At 51.0% G+C, this 26611-nt stretch overlaps 10 protein-coding genes across 10 annotated transcripts; 3 read left to right on the top strand and 7 right to left on the bottom strand.

The window, feature by feature from the left end:
- Positions 1 to 1934: 1934 nt before the first annotated feature.
- On the top strand, positions 1935 to 3190 carry PG986_014387 (uncharacterized protein; the record flags this gene model as incomplete). The annotated part of the gene is made up of 2 exons (XM_066850609.1): positions 1935 to 2865; positions 2919 to 3190. 2 exons carry the CDS (start codon positions 1935 to 1937, stop codon positions 3188 to 3190), a joined length of 1203 nt encoding a protein of 400 aa, XP_066692847.1.
- PG986_014386 (uncharacterized protein) lies at positions 3098 to 7518 on the bottom strand (the record flags this gene model as incomplete). The annotated part of the gene is made up of 10 exons (XM_066850608.1): positions 3098 to 3295; positions 4508 to 4918; positions 4988 to 5112; positions 5271 to 5538; positions 5586 to 6110; positions 6173 to 6339; positions 6589 to 7247; positions 7306 to 7328; positions 7385 to 7408; positions 7471 to 7518. 10 exons carry the CDS (start codon positions 7516 to 7518, stop codon positions 3098 to 3100), a joined length of 2448 nt encoding a protein of 815 aa, XP_066692846.1.
- Positions 7519 to 8096: 578 nt separating this feature from the next.
- Positions 8097 to 8873, bottom strand: PG986_014385 (uncharacterized protein; the record flags this gene model as incomplete). Its single annotated transcript, XM_066850607.1, has 1 exon — positions 8097 to 8873. The coding sequence occupies one exon, from the start codon at positions 8871 to 8873 to the stop codon at positions 8097 to 8099; it is 777 nt and encodes a 258-aa protein (XP_066692845.1).
- A 2309-nt stretch (positions 8874 to 11182) lies between these two features.
- PG986_014384 (uncharacterized protein) lies at positions 11183 to 12243 on the bottom strand (the record flags this gene model as incomplete). Its single annotated transcript, XM_066850606.1, has 3 exons — positions 11183 to 11365; positions 11418 to 11660; positions 11944 to 12243. 3 exons carry the CDS (start codon positions 12241 to 12243, stop codon positions 11183 to 11185), a joined length of 726 nt encoding a protein of 241 aa, XP_066692844.1.
- A 1537-nt stretch (positions 12244 to 13780) lies between these two features.
- Positions 13781 to 14419, bottom strand: PG986_014383 (uncharacterized protein; the record flags this gene model as incomplete). The annotated part of the gene is made up of 1 exon (XM_066850605.1): positions 13781 to 14419. The coding sequence occupies one exon, from the start codon at positions 14417 to 14419 to the stop codon at positions 13781 to 13783; it is 639 nt and encodes a 212-aa protein (XP_066692843.1).
- Positions 14420 to 15591: 1172 nt separating this feature from the next.
- PG986_014382 (uncharacterized protein) lies at positions 15592 to 18151 on the bottom strand (the record flags this gene model as incomplete). The annotated part of the gene is made up of 5 exons (XM_066850604.1): positions 15592 to 15692; positions 16258 to 16611; positions 16665 to 17106; positions 17401 to 17410; positions 17682 to 18151. 5 exons carry the CDS (start codon positions 18149 to 18151, stop codon positions 15592 to 15594), a joined length of 1377 nt encoding a protein of 458 aa, XP_066692842.1.
- Positions 18152 to 19816: 1665 nt separating this feature from the next.
- PG986_014381 (uncharacterized protein) lies at positions 19817 to 20937 on the bottom strand (the record flags this gene model as incomplete). Its single annotated transcript, XM_066850603.1, has 2 exons — positions 19817 to 20498; positions 20576 to 20937. 2 exons carry the CDS (start codon positions 20935 to 20937, stop codon positions 19817 to 19819), a joined length of 1044 nt encoding a protein of 347 aa, XP_066692841.1.
- A 1094-nt stretch (positions 20938 to 22031) lies between these two features.
- Positions 22032 to 22406, top strand: PG986_014380 (uncharacterized protein; the record flags this gene model as incomplete). Its single annotated transcript, XM_066850602.1, has 1 exon — positions 22032 to 22406. The coding sequence occupies one exon, from the start codon at positions 22032 to 22034 to the stop codon at positions 22404 to 22406; it is 375 nt and encodes a 124-aa protein (XP_066692840.1).
- A 552-nt stretch (positions 22407 to 22958) lies between these two features.
- On the top strand, positions 22959 to 23348 carry PG986_014379 (uncharacterized protein; the record flags this gene model as incomplete). Its single annotated transcript, XM_066850601.1, has 1 exon — positions 22959 to 23348. One exon carries the CDS (start codon positions 22959 to 22961, stop codon positions 23346 to 23348), a length of 390 nt encoding a protein of 129 aa, XP_066692839.1.
- A 1714-nt stretch (positions 23349 to 25062) lies between these two features.
- PG986_014378 (uncharacterized protein) lies at positions 25063 to 26545 on the bottom strand (the record flags this gene model as incomplete). The annotated part of the gene is made up of 6 exons (XM_066850600.1): positions 25063 to 25183; positions 25238 to 25270; positions 25392 to 25487; positions 25533 to 25916; positions 26147 to 26394; positions 26459 to 26545. The coding sequence occupies 6 exons, from the start codon at positions 26543 to 26545 to the stop codon at positions 25063 to 25065; spliced, it is 969 nt and encodes a 322-aa protein (XP_066692838.1).
- Positions 26546 to 26611: the final 66 nt, after the last annotated feature.

The following is a 26611-nucleotide window of genomic DNA, read 5'->3' as shown; positions in this document are numbered from 1 at the left end:
TGAGGAAATACTGATCTCCAACGGTATCCTGAAATGCGTAATAGTGAACGGACAGCAAACATATCAGATCCAGTTCACTACGGACAAGCCCCAGGGTGCAGTGCATTGTCCCCAACATGTTCCCAATCATGAGGCTCCAGTTAGGCAGCATCGCCAGACCAGGAGGTCGCAAAAGCTACAACACTCGCCTGGCAAGACTAATAAAGGTATGCATCAGTCCCATGAAATATCTCCTCGGGAATACCAACTGACTTCGAGAAGCTGAATCCGCTGTTATTGGTGAGGTTGATCATCTGATCGCACGCTGGCGCTCGGGCCGTCGCGCCGTGTTCCTCCTCAAGTGGACAGACGGCACCCGCGATTGGGTCCTCCGTGCGGACATCAATGAAAGAATGGTCCGTGAATTTGAGGCAGGCTATGATGGCATACACAGCATGCCATTGCACCACGGGTGAATCAGGCACTCAGCAGATGCTCGGCCGGGAGATCGTCATTGCGGAGCAGATGGACCTACATCTGGTCTGGACGAGCGGCCACATATACATCAAACCTCTCCCCATCAACCAATCGCGCACCCGTAGACCGCGACAATTCGCATCGAGAATCCAGTCATGTCACGGTACCGGACTTATCTATGCCCAGTGCGGGTATCTTAGAGCAGAGAACCATTCAAACCCTGGGCGAGCAGCTGGTCCTTCTTGTACTCGCGTTTAGACTCCTTCTTTGACGAGTTCGCGGAAGTGCATTGCACTTGCGTCTCGAGACTTATATTGCAAGACCATAGCTTCCTAATTAACATCCAACGCCACCTTGAACGACTTAGCATATGATCGGCGTCTATAGCGTTGATCTTCCCGATAATCGCAATATGGTTTAGGGTACCGGTGGCAACAGAAAGTGGGACACGATGCATTCTTGCATGGACTGTCAGGATGGGCCTAGGTAGTTTGTCTTGTTTGCTTTACGGGTTTTAGTCTTAGGTTGTTAGGTGTGGTACTAATCATCTGTATTAGTAGTGGTGGGGATCATGAGAATGTAGTTCGTTTTTGCTCAACTCTTTCGATTCCAATTTCATACTTAAAGTCAGTTCTCTCCATTCCGGTAGTAAAAGACACCACTTTAAGTACTCGTTTAAGGTTACCTAGCTTCGACGTTACACCAAACTGATTCGTGTGGCTTATCGCTTATCTAGATCTTATCGGTTAGACCCGACTTATGGATTGCATTCTCGCTTCGCTTATTAGCCTTAGGCAGCAAGACGCTATGGCCACGCCCAGCCCCCATCCAGCCAGCTCGAGAACCCCTTCAGATTCTCTTTCTCTTTCTCTTTCCAATTCTCTTTGACGCTCCACTCCTTCTTTCCGTTCCCTCCTTCCCCGGACTTGGTTTTTTGATCCACGAGACCCTTAGTCGACATCCATCATTATCATCGTCGCTAGCGCCTGCAGCCGCCCACGTTTTTGTCATTGTCGACTGAACCACCCATTCCCGCCCCGCAACGTCGCATGCCTAACTCGTCGGTTGTTCTTGAGGCTCAATGTGGCCTGTTATTTCCGACTGAGGCCGCTGTCGACCCTGACTTCTACCCTTGGCGTACGCCTCCAGGAAGGACCAGGGCCTCGGTGTTTGGAGTACGCGTTGCATTCAGTTTTCAAGGACGCCGCACGACGGAACCGCTGGCTCTGTTCGAAGCTTAGTGTGGCCTGTTATTTCCGACTGAGGCCGCCGTCGACCCTGACTTCTACCCTTGGTGTACGCCCCAAGGAAGAACCAGGGCCTCAGTGTTTGGAGTACACGCTACACTTGGTTCTCGGAGTGGGCTCGGTGGCCAAACCGTGACGGCGACGGACTCCCGAGTCAAGGCTGCTCCGGTACAAAGCCTGGGCGGGTGGGATCTCTCTTGTCTAACCTTGAGGGGGGCAGAGTTTTTATCCATGCTATGCTCTTCCTTGCCCTTTCCGGCTCCTCTGCTAACGTTTTCCCCCGCCCAGGTTTCTTTCGAAAGTTCGGCCGATTCCATGGCGTTGCCACAGTCTTTGGAGCCACCGCCTCTTCGGGAGGCCGAGGCAAGCGACAACCCGCCCAACCTGGCCGACCCTTCCGACGAAGCGATTCACAATCAAGAAACCTTCGTGGAAAAAGCTGCGGTGAAAGTCTCATGGGCTGTTTCTACATCCACTCCGATTTCCACTTCTCCATTCATTTCCACAAGCCCATCTCCGTCTACTTCTACCCACAATACCACGTCCTCGCAGGATGCTACTCTGCACCTTCGATATGAGCCAGGTAGGTCCGAAGCCTACTTAGCTCTTCGTTTTCCTAGAATTGTTCTCCAGGAGAAAAACAAAAACCGATCCCACGCCTTTTTCGTTTTCTTTGCACCCGAGGATATAATCAGCCTCTTGTTTTGTGACAGTGGCAACTCGTACCACCTGGACGTCCGACTGGGCCAACCCCCTGGTCTTGTTGGCCCTGACTGCTCATGGATGGGCAGGGAGGGGTCTGAAGTCGACTTGGAGCGAATCCGGACCCTGGGCCTCGAGGTGACTGCATGTACTATCTCAGTGCTACCCAAGGACGCCAAAAAGGCGCAGCTTGAGCTTTTTTGCGCGGCGGTTTCAAAAGGGTTAAGCTCGATTAAGCGTTACTACAACATACAAAGTCTATATGGCGGCAAGGGCGGCCGTCGGTGTGGACCTTCTCATGCATCATGCCCACCTGAGTACTCGCAAGTGCTGGACGCAGGTGCAGATGGCAGCCAAGGGGGCAAGGCGGGGGCGACGGCTCTCGACGGTCCACCAGTATACCGCGCGCCAGCCGTGGCCGGCAGCAGCCAAAACACGGAAGAGGCAGCCGGCAAGCCATGTGAGTTCGCTATTCGCGTATTATTATTGCTCTTGTACTCACTCCTGCTGCAGTCAGTCGTCCGCCCAAGCGGTTTCGGCTCAGCGACACCACAGCTGCAGTGGGGGCAGCAGCTTCTTGTCGTAAGTGCGGCGATGTAGCACAATTTGTGACTCAAAAGTTGGATGATATCATGTCGCAATTATCGCATCTGACCGAGACCGTGCAACGTCTGACCGAGCGCATGGACAGCTTAGAATCGAGCATCGCAGCAAAGGCGCAGGCGGCGGATTGGAAGGGTGAATTCGTTGAGAAGGACGATCTGGTGGAAACCGTCGCGGCCTAAGTGGAGTCGGAAATGGACGGCGTTAGTGGCCACTTGGAGGAGAAGCTCAAGGAGCACCTCGTAGAGTACGTCGAGAACGAGTTCGAGGAGAAGGAGGCGGAGATCCTGGAAGCCGTGGTAGATAAGATACGTTCCGCTAGAGTACGATTGGATATGTAGTACATAAATACACTATGCCCTTAGGCTGCTGCTTCTTAAGAAGCAGTTTCCTCGATGCTGGAAACCTTCCAGGCAGCTGGATCGAAGGCAGATGCATCCAATTCCATCATCTCGCTATCTTCCTTGCCTCTGCCTCCGCTGTGCCTCCGCCTGACCCTGATGCACACGAGTCGTCTTCCCCGAACTCAACGTCCGGGTCACTGTCCTCCTATATCTCTTGGAAGACATGTCAGTCAGCGTAGAGCGCCAGGTCCACCGCCGGTAGCTAGTGTGTTTCTCCTGCTTGCGCCGGATGAAGTGCCATGGACTGGGCGCATGTTAGGCGCAAGTAGCTTTCACCCCGGGCAGCCGTGACAGGTGAATCGCCTGCCCACAATCGCCACGCTGCAGTAGCTGCACCACGCGGAACATTCCATGCAAGCGTGATGGTCCACCGCTTCGCCAGCCGCGACTGATTGTAACAGCTCACCACGACGGGGATGGGAGCTTCGTCGACCCACGGGAGAGCTGGCTCCCGGCTCTATTGACACCACACAGTGATGATGAAGACTATCAGACTGTAATGAGCATCTCTATCGTGCTACCATGTGCCCGCCTAGGCCCACATGAGACCAATAAACTAAACTAAACGTCCCAGTGAAAAATACGGCTGCCTAAAGAAGCCGAGCACCCCATTCACACGGTCGGGGGCTCGGAATAGCTACATAGCTTTGACCAGTCATCGTGTCATAGTTATCCAAATTCATGGTTGGACCGAGAATCAGAGTGCCGAAAGCAACAGACATGATAAGCACAAAACTCGAAATCGTTAGTCGGGGGTGATTGTGTGGTTGGACGACCGAAAGAAGCTGCGCGTCGTGATGTTCACAATGACAGAACCGGACGAGGCTGGGAAATACGTTTCCTAGCTAGCCCGTGCGGCGCAGCACATGGCCCGCCCCACTATATGCACTGGCACTAATTCTACGCTGCAATTTTACATCGGTCTTGTAAATATTGGCTTAAACTAAGTACTAAGCGCGTCATTTTCTTAATCTGACAATGCTATCAAGGATGTGAGAGACTTGCTAATCGCGGAGTAGATTTTACGAAGCCAAGCAGTCATCTCGCCACCACACTCCTTCCTCCGTCCTCCGACAACCTCGCCCTAATCCTCACCTTGAGACACGCCCGATCCAGTGTCGAACCCTGCTCACAATCGTCGCCCTTGCTGCCGATGCTCACTGCTGCGCTTGGGGCAAAGATAAGCGCTTCGCCCGTCTTCAGACCGACAATCTCCCCGAACAACTCCTCACGGTTCGAAAGCGTCTGGTCAAGAGACGGTCTGTCGCGACAGCGAGTTGTTACTTGGTTTTGAACCGGAAGTGCCACATGCGCTTGGAGGGCGCGCAACCACGCTGGCGAAGTGAATCGATGAATGATAGTGACCGAGCACAGATCCAGCAGAGCCGACGAGATTGTCGGCTCTTGAGTCGCTACAACAATACGCGCCCCAACGTGCCTCTGCAGTCGTACTGTCGAAAGTAATGTGCTAGTCAGCGCTTGCGACTCGGCGGAAGAAGTCATATACTACATGATATTAGCGTTTGCTATCTTGCATAGTACTTTACTGTTGGTTGAACGGCATCGCAAGCTGACCTTGTGTGCCTCGTCCAGCGCAATGACACGGCCGCAAGGCGAGTCTTGTTCGAGGAAGATCGCCAAGCAGGTGTTGAAGAGCGAGCATGCTGCTTTTGGAGTAATACAGGGACAGGAGAGATCAACTATGGTTAATAGTCCGGGCTGTTTTTCGATCAGTCGCAAACGCGTGTCTAATGTAGCGGTCGCTTACCTCGTGCTTTCAGTCCGTCCCGCATGTTTGGCTGCTGCTCTTTTCTCTCTTGTTCTTCGACGTCTGCGAAGGCATGAAGCTCTCAAGCACTGAGTCTTTGTTGGAGAGGTCCCAGCTGGGCAGGTGTCAATTCGGATGACAAAAGCTCGGCTTTGAATAACTCGTATTTGAATCGTTCGCCGGTCTGCTGCTGGAGCATGCGCATCTCTCTCAGTACCCTATAGGCTACGTGGATGTAAAGGGGAACTGTGCCGTCCTCCTGGTTGACTGCTATGAGATCGAGCATGCGCTTGGTGTTTAGATTGCGACTGTCTATCTGCAGCGCTTCTACGTGGACACCCAGATGCTGGTACGTTCTCTGTTCGAGTGTCAGTGGCCATCCGTTCAATATTCTGGCTCACGAACCGTAATGGTGGTTAAGTTAGTAGGCGAGCATAGCACACGGACTCGAATACCGGACATTGATGCTAGGTAAGCAGCTTCGCACGGACTGCCAGCATCATCGGACACGAACGTATTATAATGGAAGACAAGCGCCGTGAGCGGACGAGGCAGAGTGGCCGCATCCGATGCTATCAGATAGTTCTTCAGTAGATATGATAAGGTATGGCTCTTTCCCGAGCCCTGTGAACCGCAGATGAAAGTGCTGGAAGGAACGGTCAATATCCGACGCGATAAAAAGGCGGACGCTGTGACAGTTAATCCTCGGCGTACTAGTTTGGCTAGTCGGTTTAGTCGATTGTGGAACGGAGCGCCAGGGGAAGTGCCCGGAAGACGGAGCAGTACGAGAATCGCAAGGCTGTCGAAGATACAAATTTCCAGCCATGCAGAAGCAGTAATGAACACGTCGTTTGGTTTCCACAGACCATCAACAATGCTTGTGGACTTTACGGCGTTCTCCATGCCTTGAGTAACGGGGAAGGTCGAAGCCTACTGGGTAAGTCCTCTACTTTTCAATTCGATTTGTATCTTGAAACTAACTATGTGCAGACCCCAGTTCCTGGCTTGCGAATCTTCTTGATATTTCTTCTCAGATGTCGCCCAATGAACGTTCCCTGGTGGTCGAGAACTCGAAGCCACTCGAGGAAGCCTATGCTGCAATTGCCACTCAAGGAACCTCTTTCCAGCCACTCAATGCCGAGGATGAGGTGGATTTCCACTATATCTGTTTAGTCAGATCGCAGAGTAATGGCCACTTGTATGAGTTAGATGGAGACCGCAATGGCCCAATAGATAGGGGTGATGTCCTTCGTCCGGAGGATGATTTACTTGGAGAGGGTGCCTTAGCGGTAGTCAGGGAATATTTTAGGGATGATCAAGATGGCATTGGCTTCAGTCTCATGGCTCTGGTGGTCAAACATGATGTTATCTAGCCCTTTTTACTGTCTATTCGACGCGTTAGTCTCACAGCCCTGTAGGAAACTGATAAGTTCTGCGTCGGTCGTACTCCTACTCGCGAGCTCGGAGGCCACTTCTCCGTCCTTTGTAAGTGCACACCAATCTAGCGACGCGTCATTCGCAAGAGTCTTGACACCTCTGCTAGATCCCCAGGACGCCGCAATGTGTAGAGGCGTCCATCCTTCCGCATCTTGGGTGTTGATATTAGCTCCGGCACTCAGGAGGGCTGCAGAAATGTTGATGTATGCAGTTTCGCTTGTCCCAGTTGCGGGGCCTGCGAAGGCCAGATGAAGCAAACTTGTTTCGGCACGCAGACCTACACTCTGATTCAGATCCGCCCCGAAGCCGATTAGTGTCTCCACACAATGCAACAGGCCGTACTCCACTGCCCAGGCTAGGGGGCTCCGGCCAGAGGCATCTTGTTTGTCGATCCATTGTGACACATCTTGCCCTGTAAAAGGAAGCAAAAAGTCTTTCAATGAAAACAGGCCTTGCAAAAGCATTATCTTGTGAGTATCGGTCAATTGGCGAGTATTGTGATACGCTTCCAGCAGATGCTGAGGTTGTTGACCAAACACTCGGCCAATATCGCTTAAAACGTTGGCAAACTGGAGCCTTCCATTGACAGACTCGGCAAGTAAAGCATCGATGATTGTAAAGACAGGGAGACTGCGAATACATTTAGCGATACAAAGCGAGAAATAAGATGCAGACTTTCAAGACCTACCTGGCCTTCTCATCTAACCAATCCTGATTTACACCGGCATTAAGTAATGCCTCACACATTGCTATGGCACGTTTCATACCACAATTTCGCCAGCAGTAATATGCTGCGTACTATCATATTTGATGGTTGTTAGTGTGGCATTGCTAGGCAGTAATTGTTACTCACATAGAGTAGTCCAAGACCATAAGGATCAACGGCATCGATGGATGCCATATTGTCTCGCCAAAGTCTTCTCGTCAAATCTACATCGCCTCGCTGTACAGAGACAAAAATTGGAGAATCGTATGGCGTAATTATCGGGACTCGATAGAACACCTGCTCTGAATCCATGCAGAACACGAAGTTTGGTGGATTTGATTGCTCTGTCGAAGCAATGCCGACGATATCTCTAGCTGGCCGAGCTATATCATCACATGACACCGAGAACCCCGACACGAGTTCATCTGCTTGTTCAGCGTTGGTATGAATCTTTCTCTGTAAATAGGTTCTTCGAAAATCGTTCGCAGAATTGGTGCTAAACAGATTTGTGTTCAATGCCCCACAAATCGTATCAAAGCTGCGGCATGATTAGTGCGACACCTTTGATGTGGAAACCTATACTCACTCCCATATATGATCAAAGTTCAGCCAAACAAGCAAGGGAACGTGAAATGGTAGTGAGGCTTGCCACTCGCTGCCAGGATGTGTTGTAGGTATTGTCTTCCGGAATGCTTCTCTTACTCCAGACTTGTTAACAAGAGGTTCAAACGCTGTTATAGAAGCCCCGCCTTGAAAAGCACATATTAGCAGGTTTATTGGAACCAGAGGAACATGACGTTACCGTGGAGGAATATCTCGAAAACTCGATGGTTAAGCTCCGGATACAGTTCATCCATCTGCTGAATAGTGTACAAGGCCGTGCGTCGATAACGCCCAAGAGTTTTTGTAGATGATGTGCTTGCAAGACACAACCTCATGGCGTCGTCCACCATGCCGCTGGGGTGCTTAGTTTCGATCGCAACGCAGCAGGCTGCAACGAATATAAGTTTACCGAATGTCGACATCTTTCTTAGGCGGTGCACCTCATGCGTGATTATTCCCAGTCGCTGGGCGTATTGAACTAGAGAGCCTTGTACTCCATTTGCTTGCGAACATTTGTCCATGGCCCAGGTCGGACCAGCAAGCATCAGCTCGTCGAATGCCCGAAAAAGGCCGTCAGGAGTCGCCAGATCGAGAGACTGTCGTTTCTCTTTCCACTCCTCTTCAGTGCGTGGGATTTCTCTGAGGAAACTCTTAACTCGGTCGGGCAAAGCTACTGCGGCTGAATTGTTTGTATTAACGGATATTCGCCCGGGGTTCCAAGCGATTCTATCCAGTTCAGGTAATGTTGGAGGTTCCAGAAGCTTGTCATTCGATGACTTCTGCCCAGGTTTCGTTTGGGGGAAGGGTAGGGCAACTGATCCATGCTGTTGTGATTTGCTTGACGCATGAACATAGCTTCGAAAATATGTGATGTGAGATTCCAAATACTCGATATACTCGGAATCAGTACCTTCAAAATTATCGATGCGATGGGCTCTTCGGGCCATGTCTGATGAAGCTCACTGAAACTGACCAAAGAAATACAGAGAACTTTCAAGCGCACTGCCCTGTTTGAAATACAAGGGTAAAAATTACATACAGCACAAGTGGCTTGTGATAGGGCACGTGTGATAAGACACGAGTGATGTAACGTTGCATGTATCTACGGCCGTCAACGCCGCCTTTCGTCCCTTGCCCAATAAATTCCTTATCTCGTCGACTTTTCCGACAAACTTTATTGCTCGTAACGCGTATATCCTGTCCAATGTTAGGAAGAACAGGTTTTCGTTCGTGTACAGATGCGTACATATATCGTTATCCATTAATAAGGCCGCAAAACTACGAAGGTCGAATTAAAATGTAGACTGCTCGAGAGTGCATTAAACTAAGCCAGAAACGGTGAGTTCGCAATGCGAACTTGACGAACTAGGCACTGGTTTTTAACGGGCCGTTCGGATCTTGATTCAGCCTAGGGGAAGCTGGCCGTCCTGCCTTTGAGCCAATTTTAGTTCATAGCATCATCCATGACTTTGATTGGATTGCGTTACTTCGTGACCAAGGCAGCACAGAGAAGGAGATTCGGCGAGTGATAGTAAAAGGCGGCTTCACATGTATGCGGATACGCTTGTACTGGACTTTCGCAGCTCACATTGTTCGATGACAACATACAGGTCTATCTTTACAGCTGCGCCATCCATCCACATCTGTTTAACATGATCGTCAACTCTCTTCAACCTGCATATGCCAAACATGGCTGGCCTATATCCCCTCCTCCTAGCTAGAGCAGCATGTTTGGCCGCGTACAATGTGACTCAACCGCTGAGACCCATCCATTACTACATCAATATCTTCGAGCTGACCATCGAAATAAGAGAGATGTAGTTATGCCATCAGTATAGGCATATGAAATCATGCACCAGTTCAGGAAAATGTATATAAGAAGTTCTTCATCCCCGATATTATTTCAGCTTCGTTTTTATTGCTTATCGTTCCAGTCAATCATCGATACCAGACAATTTGAAGGGGAACTGACCAGATACTTTTTGGTTGATTCTTGACACGAACATCTCTCAAAATTATTGATTTTGTTACCACTGTCTTGTCACGATGCCAGAAGCAAACACCAAGGTCAAGAGGGACTGGATCTGCTGCAATTGTAAGTCAGATAACAGTAAATCGATTTCTTTTGAACAAAGTGCTTATATAAACTATCAGGTGAACAAAATTCGGGGACGACAACTAAAAACGATCCTCAACGAACAACTTGCTCCGTGTGCGGACACTCCAAATGCGGTTCCTGCAAATAAGCTACTCTGAATCGATGAGGGAAACACTCTTCAACGGCGATTCAGTCGCTGCGTAGACCACCGTGTCGGGTTACGAAGTTTGTGCTAGGTGTGGTGCTGGAGTAAACTCATCATGGTCTCGACACAGTATAGGAGGTCTAGGTGATGGACCAGGAATTTCAGTCTTTACCTACAAATAATCAGCTGGGAGAAGAATCATCACAGTCACTACATAGTATACAAGGTCCAAGTGGTGAACCAGAAATGCCAGTCTTTACCTGGAAATAAATAAGTACTTGAAGATAAAAACGAGAGTGTGTAATGAGTCAGTGTATGTGCTGTGGAAGCGAGAGAAATGAACCGTCTGCGGTCGAGTGCCGATTTGTCGTTGATCTCTGCCTACAGCATTTCACCATGGGAGATGCATCCCAGCAATCCACCTTGCCGAGGGGACATTCGCAAAGATTTTCTCTAGATTCGCTGACCCCAACATCTTACCCTTCATCCATTCAAGCTTGGCGGTAGCGGCTTCACAAACACCCGATCGTGGATCCAGACACTATTAAAAAAGAATTGTGCTGGCAAGGCTGGAATAAATTTGTAATATTCGAAAGGCGACCCCACCTCCCTACTACTCTCTGCACTGCCTTGTACCTTGCCAAGCTGCGTAAGTCCGCTTTTCCTGAGCATCTACACAGCTGTGTAACTGTGATGTGACGCGACCTAGTTGCCCGAACCAGCTATGCGAGTTACTGGGCATATCCATACCTCTGCGAAGAGAAGGCGGAAATGCCGTAGTGACGTCGGATCAGGAACGATTGTTCCTACCAAACGTGTTTCTGATCCAGTGCAGAGGACCACCGCCATCTCTATCAGGAAATGGAGCCCTGAGTGGTCCGAAAGTCGAGCGGCGACTTGGAGGCGAAGGGCCTCTGACTCTTGAGGGCTGTGGCAAAGACGGATCCATAGACGGAGAGGTCAAGCTATGCCTTTGCGAACCACTTCGTTCATCGGAACCGTCTCCGGCAGCCCTAACCGAGTCGATTAGGGGCTCCAGCAGGTCCTACGGGCTTTGACGCAGGTTCGACCGATGCCGTCCCGCAGCTTGAACGCGGCGTCGGGGATAGCCCTGCCTCCAAACCTGGTGCTGCCTCGGTCCTCTGAGACTGGCCTGCCCACCCCCCTCGACCGACGCTCTGCAGATCGGGTAGGTGCTGTGCTCCTTAAGCCACAATTCAACACATTCATCATGGAACCAATGCTTACTCGCAGGGCGCCGCCGCCACTGTCAATGCCATGTCCAAGATCACGGGTGCCGGCTTCGACGCCGTCAAGGGCGTCTTCCTGATCGGCGACTCCATGCACAAGGCCGGCCTCGCCTGCAACGTCGACGTCAACGGCAGCACCACGACCAAGAGCGTCAACGGCCTGTCCGTCTTCTTCGGCAGCATCCCCGAGAACTGGGTCGCCAAGACCCTGGATGTGTGCGCTTTTGTGAGTACCCAGTTCCTTTAATTCATATCATGCTCCCTATTCATCTTTCCCCATTCCACCTTCTCTGCCAAGGGAACCGAAGACTAACCATGTCCCAACACTATTGCAGGGCGATGGTGTCTGCGACACTACCCACGGCACTGGCATCAACGCGCAGCATCTCAGCTACCCCTATAGCACTGCCGCCCAGAAACTTGGCGTTGACTTCGCCAAGAAGCAGCTGGGCGCCTAAGGCTGAAACTAGAGCGGCTTGTTAGCAACTTCCTCCTGCAATTGGGTGTGTCGCTCTCCGACATACGACATCGCCGAGGAGGGGAAGGAGGCTACACGGAAGGGGTGCAGCTCCAATAGGTGCTAACGATTTTGCTTCGGGGCATTGATGCACTTGCAGCTTCTTCTCATGTATAGCAATTCGACTGTTCTTTGGCACCTGTACCGTGTGCGTCCATTCCAAGGCCCACCATCCAGGGCAGATGTGTTCCACCCTAGCCTGCCCGTCGCGGCCACCGCCATGGAGTTGTGGTGACGCAGGCCGTTCTCCTTCCATGTGTTTCTGCTGACCGTTAGACATGCCTCCAGAGTGGTTTTCGGTTGGCATGATTCTCTGCGCGATAAAACAAAAGCCAATAAGAACTGATTCGACGGCAAGGAACAGGTTAAAGGAGCACTGTACCCGAACAAGCGCCGGGGCCTCGTACACTTTATGAAGCTTTCGCTAGCACGATCAGTTCCAGCTTAAAGTTTGACGAAGCTACTACCGCTAGAATGGGCATAATAGAAGTAGTAGTAGCCGCGCAACTTTGCTGTAGTTTACGGTAGTACATAACACAATTACATCAGCTGATGTATATGTGAGGGGCCGGGCGGCGGCCAAATATGGAATGTGTCAGTGAAAAGGCTCGTTACTGTATGTACGTACCTGTGGGCAATACTTGATGCTTGTCCCCGCTCCTGTTGTGCTCGCTGCCATTGAGTGTCGGATTTTGACTCATGTTGTCGGCCGTCGGTCATCGGCGTATGTTATGCAGCGCATTGCCAGCGTGATACGGATAATCGTCTTTTTCGTGCCCTTCAATCACGTCGTTATGTCGGATAAAAAGTTAATCATGGCATTTGTTGCTGTTACAAACTCTGACTGCAATTGAACTAGAAGCCTGGTCCCACGTGGCACAGCCGCGTTTTCCTGTGGCTGACACCAGCCACCCCCTTAACTCCCTTCTTCCACCGTCCATTGTTCATATTCTTTTGGCACGTGAGCCGAATAGCTTCCATGCAATGGTTACAATCGCAACAATCCTTCGTTTTCGATATTCTACCAACAATTTTGCGGCCAGTTGTATACTGTTTTTCCCATACTATGTAGTACGTCTCTGTTCGAGATCTCCAAGTGCTGCAGTATGGTTATGTGCACCTCTGCCGTTTGCCTTCTCTATCCAAGGCCTGGATCACCTCTCGTTCCCCTGAATTCTTTCGCGACTTTCCATAACGGTGGGCTCCGCCAACGCCATCATCAAAAGGTGGCGCAGCTCAACCTGCCGCCGTCGTCTGCTTCCGAGGGTGATTATGAGCTCATGTTTTTCGCAGAGGGGTCTTCTGGGCACCCTCGGGTCTTCATTGGTCCCAGTGTAGCCAACTAGCTTCAACACCTGCCATTGTATACCCCCCTCCGGCGGGTCAGTAACCTGCTCACTTCCTATCCCGAAACCACAACCCCGACATTTGGGTCCTCTAACATCCTAGCCATCTCACCACAAGTTATACGCACCCATTGTCGATTCATGGCATTATACCCGCTGAACCTCTGCGTCTTCTCGTCCCATACAAGCGGCACAGGGAACCCATAACCACCCGGCCGCACAATCAACGACAAGAAAGGCAAACCTGCCAACACATAGGGCGAAAGGTCCTCACTGCTCCACGATTCTTGCCCAAGGCCATCACCCCACAATGCACATCGTCGCTTCCAACAGAAGTGTTGGGCAACTGGCGTAATCCTAGAGACGATCTCGACGAGGCGCACAGGCACTTTATGCCAGCTAGAGCCAGTCGGACGGCCTCTTGCACGCTTGCATGGCCTTAATTCATCTGCTTGCCTTGCCTTCCGTTTCCGGCAAGGGGTACCTGAAACTTCCGCCTCAGCTACCTGCGAGACGCCCTCTTCCATCGACATTGATATAGTAGGATCCGGGTGGGACCATATGTAGTGCTCTTGCGGAAGCAATGCTGCGGGGGGGGATTGAATCCTCCAGGTCGTCCTGCGCTGGAACAGAACCATTCACCTGGCCGACTCCGCCTAAGGATTGGCTGCGTGATCGTGCAGAGCTGAGGGAACGAGTTTGTGCTGCATCGTATTTCGTCGTTCCATCATGCTCAAGCCCAACCTCCAAGAGCTCATCCCAAGCCCTCCGCCACTTGTCGTCATATTCTGCAGGAATTTGTTCCAAGAAGCATAGCATGTCGTCCAATATAGGGTTCTCAAAATTTCTTCCATCGAAGCATTCAGATGATAATGGTGTTATAGGGGCAACGGCCGTGCTGGAGAAAAAATATGCTGCCTGATCCTCTGTCCACGGCGGGAGAATAGAAAGGATACCCTCACGGCCTAGCCGTTCAAGCTCGAGTGATAGACCATGATAGGAGAACTCGAAGCGTGAGGAATAATAATCTTCCTCTAGTTGATGAGCTGGGTCGTTGGTCCGCGGCAATGCCATGATGGGTAGGTCGTGTGTTTCATGAACAGTTTCGATGGGGATGTTTTCGGCGGTGCACATCATTGTGGAGGTCTTGTGGTTGAGGAAAGTGAAGAAAGAAAAAGAAAGAGTGATTCTATCTGATTAAGGATGTACGGGTTTATATAGTACCTGGTCGTGCCGGGCTGGTCGATCATAGAGTGCTGCAGAGGACTGCGGGAATTCACATCTGACGGTGAAGTCGTTTTCTGCTGGCCGACTTGACAGCCTGTTTCTGGTTGCACACCATCATACTTCTCGTATGGAGGCCTCCCTCGATATCGTGTGTCGCTCAATGGATGATGCGGCTACGATGCTACACCGTCAGCGCCGGTGTTTTTAGGCCTCCAGGGCTATTCCATACCAGGCCGCCTGGGCAGGGAATCGCACAGAATATAAATACCCAAAGCCACCGCAGTTCTTCATTTATTCTCGTGGAACCTCCACTCCCGATGGTAGTAGAGCAAGCAGGCACTCGTCCACTTGTGCAAAAGGGGCAAGATTGGCACGACGGAGACAAGGATGATTCACTTCCTCACCAAGATCATGCGTTATTTTATGGCGATCAGGAAACATTATCTCTCTCTGACGATAGGCTCGCTGGGAAATGGGTAACGGAGGCAACCCAGAACCAATGCCATAAAAATGACAATAACAGTGGCAACGGTATGAAGCTCGAAACTCTTTCTATCCATCGAGCAGGGGCGAGCTTTGGATTCTATGAGTACGAGAAGCTCACTGATGAGCGCGTGGGCAAAAAAGGCACGCTGGAAACGGTCAAGGTTCACTGAAGACCTTCGAGTGTCTCGCTACAAGACCTCCATACATTTTTACAGCAGTGCTTGCTGACCATGGCTTTGCTTTAAAGCACGAATCTCTCGAATAGATCACGACTTGTCAATATGCAGCGAGGTGCATATGACACAACTGGTGTGCCTAAACCTCCCCCACGGCCGAAGCCATCATGAGAGTCTCGAGCCTGTCTCTACTGGAGGGAATCGTCTTCAACAAATGAGATGTCGTCTTTGCATCCCGCCAATAGTGTCGAGAGGCGAGCCTAGCCTTGTATAAAGAGGAAAAACGACCAAGGTGCGTATGGTAATGCTTTTGTGATGTAAAACTGCATGCAGAACCGCAAGGGAAAAAGATTTCGGCAAGATGGCACTGAGAAATCTACAAAGTACGGGAAAGAAAGCTTTTGACTGTTGTGACTGTGGCTATGGTATGGAAGCTATTGCTGTTCGGCTCAGGTGCGAAGATGGAGGAGGCTTCAGGAGCGCGGAAGGTGGAGTGACTAGAGGTGAGAAGATAGGGGACACTATTAAGTCATTCAAGATGTCAGAGCAAGATCCCCCATGGAAACTGCCCCCTTCCTAGTCAAGAGAGGACATAAGCCTTCCACCTTGTGATAGATACTGGATAGAGTAAGATCGCCTTGGTATGTACAGAGGGAGCTATATGATGGAACAAACTCAATACTTCCGTCTAAGCGAATATTGTAACTAAGCCCTACTCCGTGATCTTTATTGGCCCCCTATCCACTTATCGATACTGGTTGTATAATCCTCTCATGACGCATTGAAGCTATCGTTCATGTACTCAAGCCCCATTATATTGACCAAAAGTGGGCCAGCCGCATGGGATCTGAGACACGTCACCAGTAAGTATCAACCCGCTCTCCATGCTCGGCGTTGCCAGTGGCGAGAGCTCTTCCCCTAAATACAAGCTGGATCCTTCTAATGGGAATTTAGGCATGAAAGATGGGATAGAAGGGTCAGAATCAAAGACATTTGGCACAAATGTTTCTGGTAGGGCTTCCGTATACGATCCGGTAACGTATGTAGAACACGGCGAAGAGATTAATTGAGGCGGCCCCGACATACAACGATCTTTACCAAATAGTCTTTCCGGAGTGGGGAAGTTTGAATATGGACCATTGGTTCCGTGAGGAATTATTCTCAGCAAATTCGCCTTCTCATGAGGAATGGTTTGCTGCGAGTCGACACCTTGGAATTGGATCACAGGGTACCTATCCAGACATTTCCCGATGGCTTTCTGTATGTGGTACTTGACGAGGTCCCGCAATTCTTCCGTTTCCGGATTGTACTTGGAGCACAAGGAGTCTTGGAGACTACTAGATAAGTGTTCTGCAAACGAGTCCCACCAGCTACTAGGGGATTCACAGTCCAGAGTTGGGGCTGCGACTGATCGCGGCATCAGATCGACGTCAAGGTTATCTGGAAATGATCTTAGCAGCCGGTACTTAACGCCACCTCGAGTTTAAACTCACACGATGTATCAGGTCGACCACGATGAGGAAACATGATATCCCATATCTCAAACCATTTCTCTTCCGCATTCTGACATGAGCTTCTCTTCCGGCTTTTCAGCATGCTCATGGTATCCTGGCCGATTCCCTGGACCACTGGATCCCTGGACCGATTATCCTTCCGCTGGCATGGTATGGCTTGCCTCCTATGCACCACAAGGTCCTTGTCCTGCTTAAAAGTCTCCAGGCAGCGATCGCACGACGTTTGATAGTGGAATCGATAGAGATGTTCTTTGAGACGGGGTATTTCCATCCATCCCCTGCTGGCACAAATACTATTCGGGGCATATCGTTCCTTGTATGCCGCCCACAGTGGACATGCAAAGGGATGTCGAGAGGGAGCCTCCGATCGAGTTTTCTTTTGGGCTCGAGGGCAGTCGATGTTATCCTTGGGAACACGGCGCTTCATAATGTGTTCCAGCAACTGACGGCTAGACCTGGATCTCTAATATCATCAGAGATATTGGGACAAAAGGATGTAATGCAACATAACAAATCCAAGGTAACTAGTTGTGTATATCAAAAGTATGACCATGAACCATTAGATTAGTGAAGGAAAAGTTGTATAAATATTGTTTATTTCACCCTGATCCAGCCTCGTCAGCAAAAGAAAAACAGAAGAGGGCAATGCTGGGCGATGATTGTGGCGGAGTAAGTTAGGCATACATTCATGCTGACGCGCCAGATCGGTACGTACCGGATAGGTCCTAGATTACGGCAAGTGCACAGTACGTCCGAAGAAAGGAAAATAAACGTATTAGGAGACTACCTGAAAAACATTTGCCACAGAACTCTCCTCTACTAGTCCACTGAACCATGGCCATGTTTCTCATCCTAATGCGCCAGGTCTACTCCTATCTGTTGAGTCAAAGGTATGCCCAGCCATCCACCGAACGTTTTCCTTTATAGAGGCAAAAGTTCCATTCTAGAGCCTCCTTCGAATGCGTGTTGCGACACAGAGGTAGGTCGACAGCATACCGTTCTTCCCATGGTAGCTCGTGTTCCACCTCCAATTCCTTATAATGCCCCTTCCCTTGATTGTAATATAATACTGCGGTCTTCAGTGCATTTGCTTCATATCGGAACAGCTTGTCAAGGCTAGTAACCATGGTAGCATCGTCTCTTTTGAAAGACTCCCAGATGTTCAAAGTGATGTTCGATTCTTTGGGAGAATATAAACCGAGCTTCTCGTCAAACCGTTCCGCAGGCCGAAGACTTTTTATCAGCTCCTCAGAAACTAGATCGCCGGTACATTCCATGGAAACCAGCGCGAGTTCGTTTGGACCATGAACCCCGTTGAGCCTATCAGTAAGGCCGAAGCCCAAAAAGATCGGATTTGCACCTAGATCAACAGCCTTGCTAAACCAGTCGCGGTTGTCAAAGGTCTCCTGCAACACTTGATTCAATAACTTTTGGTCGGGAGTGATGACAGTGGTTGAGCCAGACATGGTGGAGGAATGCAAAGAGGAATGGAAATCATGTTTTAGTACATACTGTATCGACCTGGAGGATGGGTCCTATATACACATTTCCCGTTTTAAGTCCTAGAAAGGAGCTGCTCTAAGTCCCGATTGTGTTCCTGTTGATTTACTATAGGGTGATTACGGGGTTCGGATAAGCATTGGCTGTTTGCTGATGACTACAGCACTTGAAGAAGGGCCTTGAAGCTGGCTTGCTAGGCAACACTACTAACGCACGGGAGGAAGCCGCTCCTGGGATCCATTACCACCGTCGCCAGTGTGACACACGAGAACTACAATGGGGTCCCTTATTAGCTGTGTGAGAATACCTTCTATCGTGATCTAAAACGCACTAAGGGGCCAAGAAGCTGAACTAAACTTGGGCGCCCAGTAAGCCATTAAACTCCTTTGTTGGTCTACTCCAGTTAGTACTGCGAAGTGACTAATACTAGCTTGTTCTGTTGTTGAGCCTGATCTGAAGACCGTCGCATATAGTCCGAGCCAGGAATGCCTGCAATCGCATCACTAGTAGACTCGCGTCGCAAAGAATGTCTGTCCACTAGTTCGAGCTCTGCCGTAACTATGATCGAATGCCGAGAGCTCAAATGAGCGCCCACCGACCTCCATCCACCACGCGAACGCCTGTGACTTTTCAATGAGTACTACTCCGGATCTCCTGAAGTACTTTACTACTGTAATGCACTTCGTTGTTGAAGCGGAACTATCAGCTTCTTGCCTACCAAGAACAGAAGATGAAGAAGCGAATGGAAAATCCTGAGTATGTACGATCGCATAGGGGCAGATAATGGCTGATATGCAGTTCTAAGCTCAGTCCACCGCGGCTCAACCAAGTGTTCGCGTGTACACGAAAGGACTGCTCTCATGTCCGGCAAAGGTCCAGCAAACTAGCTCTCTGCGATACTACTTCTTAGTATGCAGAGTAGTGCAGATCTCTGTTGTTGCTGGCCCTTATTTACTACAAGTAATGCCGTTCCTCTCGAGCTCGCTGATACACCCTCACACAGCTTGCATAAACTGACGCAAGCATGAATCGCCACGTCACGCACACATAATGACTGATCAGGAGTTTGTCGCAACGACGGCACCGACTTGCAGGTTTAGGGTCGGCATGCGTCAAGTCAGTAGTAAACCAGAAGAGGATTCAACGGATTGGGGGTGAGAGCAGGCATTCACCCTTGATTCAGATCCATGGGCTCCTTCCCCTCCCGGTATCATTAAGGTAGCTATGTAATATGAGGATCCTGTCATTCTCCCAGCGTTCAGTCCATGGCCTGCTCTAAGATCCCATATTAATGAAGAGCCCCCTCGAAACTCGTAGCTTGAATTCTGGCATTTATCTCGTCAAGGACAGTCGACCACAGCCGGCAGGCCAACAGCCCGGCGGTGCCTGAACGTATGCTTGTGGATAATGAACCATGGCATGTTGTAGCATCGGCTTCCAGCAAGCTGAGATAGTGGGATGGGGTTGACCAATGTACAATTTCGGCGTCTGACAGCTTATTGTAGAGCGTTTTTAACACTGGGATAACTCCGCCAGGTACCACATGCGAACTACTGAGGCGAGCTGCAGTTTGATAAGGCTCGATCGCTTCGGCCTGGTGTCCTTGCAGTTGAGCGTTGCGTAACCCTTGGTCACGCCCTTGAGCTTGCCGAACAAGATCCCCACGTGAGACTTTTGAATCGAGGCCACGTAAGCATATGGGGTTCGATGGTGCTGAATTCCGATTCCACCAGGCCTTGGCTGAGCATCATCTCGGCCATGTCGACGTTCATGTTTTGTATGTATTGCTGTGACATATCCATCGAGGCTGGTCGCGCCATGTTCCACGACGGGTACGAAGTCGGTCCTGTAGGTGATTGCACGAAGTCGTTGTAGGATGTGAAGCTTTGTGGCGAAAACGTTTGGACGTTGTTGCGCCCGCTCATCAACACTTTGCGGTAGTCTTGCTCGAAATCGGAGTGATCGAACTCGGAAGAGCTGGCCCGGTCGGTGCTATTGCCTGCTGAGCCTGCCTCGAATTTAACCTCCACCGATGCTTGCGATTCCCTCTCCTTCTGTTGGACTTCGAGCTCGGCAGCTAATTTGGCCAGGCCTGCTTCGTCCTCAGGGAAGACTGAGTGAGGAGGCAAGTCCGCATCGGCGTTGGGACGAATGCACCCCAGTTTTGCCGCAATGTCGTGAATAACAGGCTGACCTCTGTCATTGAACTCAGGCTCGCCCAAATCCCATTGCTGGCTACTCCGGACCATGGCGTAAAGTTTGTGCACAGTTGCAATCAGAGCGAATTGAGTATTCTCTAATACCTCGGCATATCTGATGCGAATTCGTTAGTTATTAATTCCATCTTCGGCAGCTCCAACGCTATTGCGTTTATTGAGTTCAATACTCACCCCCTGGGTAGCTGTTTGTATTCCATCTTCTTGCGTGTTCCAGCTGTGCATACTAGGCCGTCGTCCTTACACCTCTTACAAGGGAACTCGCCGTCGCACTTGGTCTTCTTCATCCTACAGCGTTCGCAGGCCTTCCAGACCCGCTTGTGTCGGTCCATCCCGGAGCCGCTATGCGGCGATAAGGGCGAGTGCTCATGGACTGGGGATTGGGTGGCGGCGTGGATATTTGAACGTTTCGCATTGCGGTGTGCCGGCTTAGTGACCTTGGTAGTGTGCCTTCTAGCACTACTAGAGCCGGAAGAGCTAGCGGAGTTCTTTAAACAAATCTTCTCCATTGCTGGAACTGGCATTTCTTTTCCCATTGGCGATCCTGATTTGATGGACTTAAATCGTCAAAGTCTTGACGAAGGCGTGTATGTGCGCAAGCGCGTCCTAAGTCGGTTCTGAAATATGAGGCGGTGAAGTCCCAAACTAGAAGCGGGACAGACAAAAGGAGTATAAATAAACGAAGAGGAGAGGCCCAACTACTGCCACTGCATATTCTAGTTGGCTCGTCGATCGTCCTTTGGGGTAAGGTGGGCTGCAGGATTTCGCGAGCGAGAGCAGGGATCCATGCCAGTCGGCTCAGGAACGGGACAGTCAGTGGCGCGCCGAAACCATCCAGCATCTAAATCGGCGAGCCAGAAGCAGCACCGAAAGGGCTGTTAACGCGCGGGGGCGGATTCGGTGCTGGAGCCGTTCAGGTGCGGGGTCACTGTGTGCCGGCGTGCTTGCTTTGGGTTCGATGGTCATTCGAAACAGTGAACAACAACCGTGGTGGCTGTGCTGTCGTCTCTCTTGCAACACAGAAGTGACGGTCACCTCAACTGGTATTCTTGGTAGTGACTGTCGTCATGCTGCCGTGCTCAAGTCGCGAGCTTGTCCCCGCCCCCATTGTGCTCGCTACCATGCTGTGCCGGATTGCAGCTCGTATTATCGGTCGTCGGTCGTCGACTTACGTTATGTCGCTTGCGACGCGATACTGTAGCTACACATACTGCACGTACGGTCCATTCGAGTGGTAACACTTGCCGTCGTCTTCGTAGCAGGTTCTGGTTGGCACCATTGGTACGAATCCTGATCCCATGACTAGACTTCGCCGACAATACGCATTCCACCGCTCTCATGCGTATGTAGCCCTTATGATACTGCTGAAACGCTTCTGTGGCTCTGTGGTGTGGGCTAGTTGGGTCCTGTTGACCCCATTGTAGCTCTCATGTGTCACACTGGCGACGGTGGTAGTGGATCCCTGGAGCGGCTTCCTATGTAGCAACTAGCGTCAATTAACTCTACGGGATATGTACTGTAGGGTCATTTGCTTTTGTTTCTATGCTATGGATAGGCGGCACATTGCCACTGTTTATCCATCCAATACTACTTATTATGTACCTCATACTATTCTTCATTGTACGACACGATGATTTCCGCAACTGATAACATCAACAAGGCCGTGGATTTCGACACCGGTTTTCCAGTGTCCTTCGCCTTCCGCACCACGTCCTTGAGGCATCCAGAAGCTAATACGGCACCTGGTGTGTCCATAACTGCCGAAGATATCAATCCCATCAGAACTCGACAGCAGCCATACAAGCCTCTGCTCCGCAAAGCCAAGCAAACCATTGGTCGTGCCATGGTCGCCTTCGAAGCGCCAGTACCTCAGAAGGATTCGAATTTCACAGTGACACCTGCGACGAAGGACACTGATCTTGGCAAGAGGAAGAATTCGCGAAGGTTTTGGGAGAAGTGGCTCCCTGGAGGGCTCTTCAACTCTGGACCAGGTGGGATGGAGTAATCAGAGGCGGAATCACTGCAGCACGCGAAATTGGATCGAGCTGCAAGTAGTTTTGCGTGCACTGTGAGAGAAGTTCGACTACGAAAGCAGAGCTGACCTCGAATATATGCTGCTTTGATTACTGTAGAAGGCACTGGTGAATTAGATTAACTCGGGGCCTCTCTGGGATCCCAGATTGTTCGAAATAGAGACATGAATACTAATGGGAGTAGCTACAAAGTAACAGCACAGCAGTAGCTTCTTGTCTCGTGGCCTCGGCTCTGATTTAGGTGTAGAGAGAATGCGATGGAAAAGGATGGCACACACGTCTATTGGTATTGTAATTACATATAGCCTCATATCGTACCGACGAAGGATTCAGGAGGGCTGTGTACAGTATTACGAACCGCAGACAACTATTGTATAATCAAAGAAATATCATGGCCATACTGAATAACCTTTAGCCTACACATTTTTGAGTAATTGATCTCCTTTCATTTTCTCCTCACCTTCCTCTACCAACCAGCAAACATCGTAACCCTGTTCTTCGCAACTTCCAGGACGGCAAAGACGATGGGAGACCAGCTGCTTCCCAGCACTGTGCCCGCTGCACAATCCACAGGTCCCGAAAGAAGACGCCAGACGAATCGCGATGCAGCTAGGGCTACTCGTGCACGACAGGCAGAAAATATTTCACAGATGAAGGCGACAATAGAGGTACTGCGTGATGAGATGCGGAAGATGAGAGCTGAAATCAGCGATCTGACGCTGCTCATTATCAAGACCCCTAATCCGCATTTCGCTGGTTCGGGGTCGATTGATCCTGCTTTCCTTGAGTCTGCAGGTTTTCCAAACACGTACAATATGGGCGACCTATCCGACCTCTGTCCGCCATGGGCCCGTACGATGAATTCTTCACTTTTCGGAGATGGCGCGGAGTGTAGTGTACGATGGCCTGAGTAGATCATCAGCGATAGAGCGAACTCTGCGGACAGTAATGCTGTGGCCTCTATGAAACAGTCGGTTGACACGCCATCTTTGCTGCCCGACAGCAGTGTCGAGAGGCTGGCCTAGCCTTGTATGGAGATGACAAACGGTGGAGGTGCGCATGGCAATGCTTCCGTGTTGTAAAGTTGCATGCAACACTGCAGTAGATGGAGATTTCGGCAAGTTGGCTCTGAGATATCCTACAAAGTACGGGAAAGAAACACTCTTACCACCTGATCTCCGTTCTACCTTCAAAGCCGCGAAACAATATTTGCCACAATGATGGATGACCATGCCCTCTCCCTTCTCCCCACAGCCCCTTTCGGTGTCTCCATAACTTCGGCACACGATGCAAAGACGCGACGTCAGGTCTGTTCATGCGCCATGGAGTTGAGCGAATAGATCCGTATGCTTCGTGCCATTGTGGCAGAGCTTTTGGTGTGCCTTACCAATATGCAGACGGCGTATGCACTGCAATCCCACGTAGTACATACGCAACAAGAGCTCATCAATGCCCTCGGAACGAAGACGACTGTTGCAGGCCGGGTTGCGCCACTGCCGTCAACATATGAATTGTCACCCTACGACGGTACCATTTCAGCCCACAGATGCTCGTCGGTGCACGCACAGCCGTCGATTCTCGTTGTTCCCCGGATCAGTCCGCTGATGGTGTTGGCGGAGTCGGCCGTGATGGACAGTTGCGAGAGAAGTAATGACAAACGAGAGGCGAGCCATGCCTTGTATGGAGAGGACAAACGGCAGAGATATGCACCACTGCAGCATTTGGAGATCCCGACAAGCTAGCAGTGCTAGCCTAGTACGGAGACGCTCTACATAGTATGGGGAGAAACCTTAGGACCTGCCGTAAATATATTGGTAGAAGATCGAAAATGAAAGTTTACTACTGGATTGAAGGATTGTTGCGATTGTGACCATTGCATGGAAGCTATTCGGCTCACGCGCCAAAAGAGCATGAATATTGGACGATAGAAGAAGCGGGTTAAGGGGGTGGCTGGTGTCAGCCACGGGAGAAGGTGGCTGTGCTACGTGGGGCGGGCTTCCAGTTCAATTGCAGTCAGAGCTCGTAACATCAACAAATGCCACGATCAACTTCTTATCCGACATAACGACATAATATAGTAGACACGAAAAGGGCGATTCTTCTATCGCGCTGGCATGGCGCCGCATAACGTACGCCGACTACCGACTACCGACGACATGAGTCGAAACCCGACACAGCATGGCGGCGAGCATTACAGGAGCGGGGACAAGCTCGCGACTTGAGCAAGGCAGCATGCACGACAATTAAGAGACGATAGCATAGCGGCCACGGTTGTTATTCACTGCTTCGAATGACCATCGAGCCCGAAGCACGCCGGCGCACAGTGACTCCCCATGGCCAACGGGGCTACCCAGTCCTTACGAGACCAGCGTGATAGACATTGCCACGACCGACCTGCATGCATCGCGCGATAGACGCATCCCACCGACGAGTGCCACCCGACAGCCGAGCACCACTACGTGATTCATAGAGACCCGAGTCAACGAGACAACAAAAGGCCAGCGCATTGGCAGAGGAGTGGAGCACCAGCAGTCGGCACACAATGCCAGGAGGCCACACGGTTCCGCGCCAAGGTGTCATCGTGTTTGCGAATGGCCCAATTCGCCCCAACACTCCCTGTCTCAAGCCTTATACCTGATCGAAAAAGGTGTCGTCCAAGGGATTGGCGTCGGCCACGGAGACGAATCGCTCAAACAGGGCTTTCACCCGCGACAACCAACCCGTGACCCGCTGAGTCTGTTGCAGGAACCTGTACTCGATGTCAGTTGATGGTCTGCGCCGGATTGAACACACGGTGACTTACAGCTGTTCGACTTTCTGTGTGCTTTTCGGGCACCTGTGGTCAGACGTATACCTCGTTGCGACGGCGGTGGAGACCTACAAAGTCGTGAATCTGGCGAGATGTGGGCGTGCGTGAGTAGAAGAGCTATGCCGTACGAGGGCGAAGGTAGACTTACTTTTCGTTGTGGTGGGCCAGCTCGGACTGAACGGCGTTGAACTTTTCCAGCAGCTCATTCACCTTGTCCAGCAGTTCTCGGGTATCGCCCGACATTCTTCCTTTTCAGTACAACGCGCGGACTGGATGTGGGGGGACCTACGGTGACGGGGAGCTGAAAGGGCCTGGGTCGAGGTCTTGTTGGTCATCAAAGAAGTTGGGAACGTCTGGAAAGGACAGTGGTTGTTGGTTTGGAGGCTGGAGCTGCGTGGCAGAAGGAGCGATGGTCTTTGGCGCAGACGCAGTTGCGGGTGCAGTCGCGGGCGCAGTGGTGGCGTGGCCTGCTGATGGTCGGCCCTGCCGTGGCTGGCGCGGACGCTGCATACCGTGTCGCTGTGAAGGGAACATGCCGGTAGATGGAAGCGCCGGTGAATACTGGAAGTTACAGGCGGATGAGAGCAAGGTGACGAAAGATAATGGAATCTGCAACTCACTGACAGAGCCTCGACCCCATAAGTGGTATTTATGTGGCCAAATTCGTGCGGTGCTGTAATGAAGCAGCAAACATAGATGCTAACCCAGCATGATTTACACGGAATTGGGATTTCCAGTTGGAAGTACTGATCCATAACTTACACTTATGGGCAGAGGCGAAGTTCTGGACGAATTACGACTTGTCGAGCATAGCCATGCGTGGGAGAGCCGAGTGGGCAGCATCCGACTCAGAGCAGACGTGGTGGAAGACCGAATTGAGCCTGCACCGGATCTTTGGCCTACTCGTGAGCAAGCAGCTCATCTGCAGCTGCCGTCAGTTCCGGACTACGTGTGGGGCGATCGAAAGCCAGATCAGCAGAATAAGGTTGACCAGGACTAGGATCCGGTTCTGGATTAGCACTGCCCTTGAACTGCTCCAGCACCGCTTCCGCTCCTGCGCGTGAACATCTCTTTCGATGCTGCTTCTGGCCCGCCCATTTAGACGCTGGATGGTTTCGGCGCGCCACTGACAGTCCCGTTCCTGAGCCAGTCTAGGGGCTGGTTAGGCGACATTGTGACCAAGGGCCGGAAACAGCGCGTGGGAAAGCTCAAGACCTTGAAGGAGGGGCGACGCAGACAGTTCTGGGGTGCTCCATTCTGGCGAATCCATTCTGGCGTACGTCCATCCTGTTGCACGTCCATTCTGGGCTCGCCAATACGACTTTTCGGCCTGCTCAAACCCAGCCGCAGTTGACCCCAGATGCAAGC

This window comes from Apiospora aurea, assembly GCF_038362705.1.
Source record: "Apiospora aurea strain CBS 24483 chromosome Unknown utg000010l_segment0_segment0, whole genome shotgun sequence".
NCBI classification, from domain to species: Eukaryota; Fungi; Ascomycota; class Sordariomycetes; order Amphisphaeriales; family Apiosporaceae; genus Apiospora; species Apiospora aurea.
This window is presented reverse-complemented; position numbering and strand designations above follow the sequence as displayed.